The sequence below is a fragment of the Megalobrama amblycephala genome, linkage group LG3, assembly GCF_018812025.1.
Source record: "Megalobrama amblycephala isolate DHTTF-2021 linkage group LG3, ASM1881202v1, whole genome shotgun sequence".
Lineage (NCBI taxonomy): Eukaryota > Metazoa > Chordata > Actinopteri > Cypriniformes > Xenocyprididae > Megalobrama > Megalobrama amblycephala.
In genome coordinates this window covers 46,575,091-46,580,314 of record NC_063046.1, presented here as the reverse complement: position 1 = coordinate 46,580,314, position 5,224 = coordinate 46,575,091, and the positions used below count along the sequence as shown (strand labels likewise).

General features: G+C 35.2%; 1 protein-coding gene and 1 non-coding gene across 2 annotated transcripts; both read left to right on the top strand.

The window, feature by feature from the left end:
* Positions 1-1,025: 1,025 nt before the first annotated feature.
* On the top strand, positions 1,026-3,934 carry si:ch211-119e14.1 (sarcoplasmic reticulum histidine-rich calcium-binding protein). Its single transcript, XM_048185706.1, has 2 exons — positions 1,026-1,111; positions 2,733-3,934. Exon 2 carries the CDS (start codon positions 2,735-2,737, stop codon positions 3,356-3,358), a length of 624 nt encoding a protein of 207 aa, XP_048041663.1. The 5' UTR covers positions 1,026-1,111; positions 2,733-2,734; the 3' UTR covers positions 3,359-3,934.
* Positions 3,935-4,945: 1,011 nt separating this feature from the next.
* On the top strand, positions 4,946-5,017 carry trnaa-cgc. The gene has a single exon. It is a non-coding gene; the product is annotated as a tRNA-Ala (tRNA).
* Positions 5,018-5,224: the final 207 nt, after the last annotated feature.

Genomic DNA, 5,224 nt, shown 5'->3' with positions numbered 1-5,224 from the left:
TCTACCGTGTATTTTTGGTTTTATTTTTCATCGCATTACAATCACTTACAGATTGCACCGGCTGGCATGTGATTGAGGTCAAAACATAATTTTAGTTATGAAAGTGACTAGCTTAGTGGTGCCAGACAGTGATTCTTTTCTGTATAAGAGTGCACATATCCTGGCTATTTTGGAAACTAGGAAGTAGTCAAGGCTAATAAAACTTGAAATGAAACTGCATATGCAGTGACATAAGAAAAACTGATTTAAGGAATATTTGACCAGCTATAGTTGAGGAAAATGTCTTGTGTATTTGATCTGGATTTTGACTGTGGCCCTTGTTAACTGTAAGAACTGAGAACGTTTATAGGCCATTTTTTTCTAAATGTGATCGTTATACAGATTTTGCGATGTTGTATAAAGATTACACTGACACAATAGGCATCAAGCCTTTTGCTACATTCTCTGCACTGCACAAGCAGTGAAGCGTTCGTGTTTTTATGGTTCATAGCATCTAAAAACTCGACATTTACAACAGGATGTGGTCTGAGAGAGAGACTTGTGCTTCATCTCACAATCTCTAGCTAAAGGAAACTGTGTTCCACACTGTGCTCTTCCTGTGCCGACTCCTTATACAAGTTATTTTTGCACTTGCTTTCTTTTGCATTTTTTTCCTCACTATAAAATGTGCATAATTTCAACTTACCAAGGTATCAGGAGCAAAAAAGAGGGGGAAAAGCCACATTTATTATTTTTGAATTATTATGCATATTTCTTTATTACGTTTACCTCAACATTGCCCACTAACAATTTGTGCATCCCATAAATATGTAAATAAATTAAAAAAAAAAAAATATATATATATATATATATATATATATATATTAAAAATCCAGGGTTTAGAATTTATATTTTACATCAAAACCAAGACTCTCATCATGACCTGACAGTCAAAATGACACCCTTTTTAATCATGTGTGGCCATGCGCTCGCTCGCTCGCTCGCTCTCTCTCTCTCTCTCTCTCTCTCTCTCTCTCTCTCTCCCCGCCCCTCTTTCCTGCCTATATGACCAAGACAAATTTGAATGTTCTATTTTACGCATGGCTATGGGTTTAAGGACAGCTGAATAAAGGTGAGTTATTTCAGTTTAGCGGATTTTTGATGTTTTTTATTTTTTATTTTTGTTGGCATGTGCTGAATTTGATTTGTTTTGACAAAACAGCGCTTACGTTATATCCAAAAATATCTTTTTTCACTATATATTATTTATATACTACTTATACTATATACAGACATGCTCAAATTACAATCTGACAGTTATTAATTCATGTTCTGTATTCTTATGCGATCTGTATTGTAAGAAATAACATAGTTTTAGAAAACATGTAATGCGGGTTGTTTCATACAGAAAAATTGGCACTTGATCTAATTTGGCACACAGGCACATTAAACATTTGGCCGTGCAAGAAAATTGCTGTCATCCACTGGGGCCGTGTTTGAGAGCAGCACAGCTGCATTAGCAAAACTTGTGAATTGCTGTTAAGTGCTATTAAGTGGTTGAAACTCATTTATTTAGACATGGGAATTAATAATCATTGTTAGGGTGTGTAAGGGTGTCACAGAGGAGTGCATTTTCATTTGCACAGCAGTGACGAAAAGCCAAAGTGATTTCCTGCCAATTTTTCAAAAATAATGCAAGCATGCTTACTTCCGTGCACTTCAGAGGTTTTAATATGAAACTGTGCATGGCGGGAGAATGGTGTCTGTGTGGGCAAAAAAAGCCACAGCTTGTCACAGTCTCTATAAAACATGTTGCATGTTGCTGAATAGCCAGCTAAAGCTTTTTTTTTTTGTTAAGAATTATTTGAATAAATATAGGCTATTTGGAATTTTATGAAAGTATAATTTACACTACCAGTCACAAGATTGGAATAATTATATGATCTCTTATATGTTCACCAAAGCTGCATTTATTTGATGTAAAAAAAACAAACACTAAAAACGGTAATATTGTGGAAATATTATTGCCATTTAAAATAACTTGTCCATTGTAATATATTTTAAAATGTAATTTATTCATGTGATGGAAATGCTGATTTTTTTTGCAGCCTTTACTCCAGTCTTCAGTGTCACATGATCTGCTAGGAATTATTCTAATATATGCTAATTTTGTGTTTATCATCAATAATTTTGAATAATTATTATCAATTATTAGTGGTGCTCGGTTACTAATAATGCTTCTTATTATTATCAGTGTTGTAAACAGTTTTACAAAATTACTGCTTAATATGTTTGTGGAAATCATGATAAATTCAGGAATAGAAAGTTGAAAAGAACAGCATTTATTTGAAATATAAATCGTTTGATACATTATAAATGTCTTTACTGTCACTTTTTGATCAATTTAATGCATTCTTGCTGATTTTTTTAGTTTTTTCTTAGAAAATCGTACTCAGCCCAAATTTGAGGACTGGAGTAATGATGCTGAAAATTCAGCTTTCCATCACAGGAATAAATTGCATTTTAAAATATATTCAAATATAAAGCAGTTCTTTTAAATTGTAATAATATTTCACAATATTACTGATTTTCCTGTATTTTTCATCAAATAAATGCAGCCTCGGTGAGTATTTTACCATTAAAAACATTAAAACTCTTTATAATTCCAAACTTTTGACCTGCAGTGTAAATAAATGATACATTTGATTGATTTATTTCATTATTTCTCCCTGTTTTTTCTCCACTCTTTTTAGTCATGGCGCCAGAAACAACGAGTGACAGCACTCCAACTGTCCTTGTCCTCCTCTTCTTATTAATCATACTTGCTCTGGCTCTGGTGTACTTTTATAAAAAGCTTAATGCGGACACAAATGGACAGTACACCGTCCAGCGCATAGTCTTCGCCCCCGGCGGCCTACGGGATCGATTGAGACAAGGAGTTGGGGTTGTGGAAAACAGATTTGGTGTCCACATTTGGCCTCAACCCCGTGAGGACGAGGAGAACATAGGAGATAAGGATGAAGGGGACGAGGAGGGTGGAGGTCATGACAAACAAAATGACAGTTACGCAGAGGAGGGAGAACAGCAGGAAAATGATGACAGCGGGGATGATTCTTCGAGTGACTATTCCAGCGTTGACCTGAGGGAGAGGGCAAGGATGCAGAGGGAGGAAAATAAAAGTGACAAGGATGAAGCTGATGAAGAGAAGGAGAAACAGGAGGAGGGAGGAGCAGCGGCAAAAGAGGAGGATAAAAGTGAAGAAGTGAAGAACGAAGAGAAAGTGGGATTGCTCGTAGATCTAACTCCATTTAGAGGTAGCGCAATTTGGTCTGAGGAGGACAAAGATGGAAATGAGGGAAATGACTTGACTGCTTTATGAAAAGCACAGACACGTGGCTTTCGAATTTAATAGGCGGGAAATCAGGTGTTGTGGCCCAGTGGGCAGCACAAAACATTTATATATACATGTTTAAAACAAATCTATTTTGTGGAGCATCATGTTTGATACTCATATTTTAACTTGATTTTTCTAAAGCAGTTATGTTTGGATAATCAAGTAAACGTAAACTGCTTCAGAATCGTGACTTTTTTTTAGAATTATACTAAAAGGCCTTTTACTTGGTAAAAAAAAAAAAGGGAAAAAATGTATAAAGCCTCAATTCGACAAAGGAAGGCATATTTGAATGTATACTACAGATTTTCAGCAAAGTTTTGATCATGTTGATAAACTTATAAGTTTCTATAGGCTATCAAATGTACAGTAGGTTTTAACTTTAAAAATCAGTAAAACAGTTCCACACCCTTTCTGTAAGCTGTTCTATCCACTTCCTGTTGTTTTTCTGCCAATGCTGATTGTGTGCAAAAATACATTGTGAAACTTGTAAACATTTTTATTAGATTGTATATATTTTTGCATTACAGAATATTTTTCATGACAATAAAGTGATTGTCAGAATTGTCTAGTATTTTAATATGATCTCACTGTTGCCACTTAAGTGTAAATCTCACAAAACCTGTCAAGAATGTGTTTAGAATATATTTAACCCCGAAATATTGAGGAATAATATTTTTTTTTTTAAAGAAAATTAAACTCTGCATGAAACAGAAGTTGCCATAGTCATCATAGTCTAAATCCAAATGAAATTAGGGCGGGACTTGATTTTGTCCAAGGGGAATTGATTGGATTGTTGTGGATTGCTATTGGTCGATCTTATGTGAGTGACAGGTTGTCCCGCCCTCGCGCCAGTAAACACATCATCAGAGAAGAGATGTCACTGCATGAGGGAGGGAAGGACATTTTAATTAAAGATTACATGGGCACCTTCAATTTTTAAAAAAAAAAAATGTTGTGCACAGATAAATCATTTATAATAAACACTATTCTGATTTCATAGTGTCTTTATGTGCATTGTGGACAATATTTGTCCTGATGTAGCATTATAGGGCGTCAAACCACCAACCCATTGGGGCTGCAACCATGAAACCACATCTCTTATCATAGTTGGTCATTATTGAGCAAGGTTCATGGCTTAGGGCAAGATGATGATGATAAGGAATGTGTGCTGATATTGTAAATAAGACAATTAATTTTTAAAGTTAAAATAAATATAGATGATACTGAATTGTTCCATTTAACTTTTAAAATACAATCACAGGCCCGCAGTCCTGAAATATAACATTATAATTACTAATTAATATAATAATAATAAATGAGTATAAATCACTTCATTTCCTATAAGCTACATTAGAGGTGCTCGATGTTGCGTCCAGCAAAGTTTAGTTTCAGCTCCAAACAGACACGCCTGAAGCAGCTAGTCAACATTTTTTGGTTTAAATTGCTAGAACCGGGTTAGAACAAAACCACAGAAACAATTCGTTGATTTGAACAATCAATACAAACAATTACCAATAGGTAAGTTAATAGTTTTACAACTATAGCCTCGATTTCAACCTGCACGATACAGACGGGGATGTAGCTCAGTGGTAGAGCGCATGCTTCGCATGTATGAGGTCCCGGGTTCAATCCCCGGCATCTCCACTTCTTTTTTTCTTTCTTTCTAGAAAACAATAGTGGGCACACGAAATACTAATACAAAATTACTTTAACTTAAGTCTATGCGACGACAGTCACTGAATTTACTGATTTCATATCTGTAGAAAAACATCGAATGCACGTACGTTCGTGAAGATTTGAGGAGGAGACACTTGAGTCGGAAGTTGCACTCCTGCGCAAACCATTGGTCGG

Bases quoted from the DNA above. Each gene is read 5' to 3' on its own strand.
- si:ch211-119e14.1 (XM_048185706.1), top strand. From the start codon at position 2,735: ATGGCGCCAGAAACAACGAGTGACAGCACTCCAACTGTCCTTGTCCTC.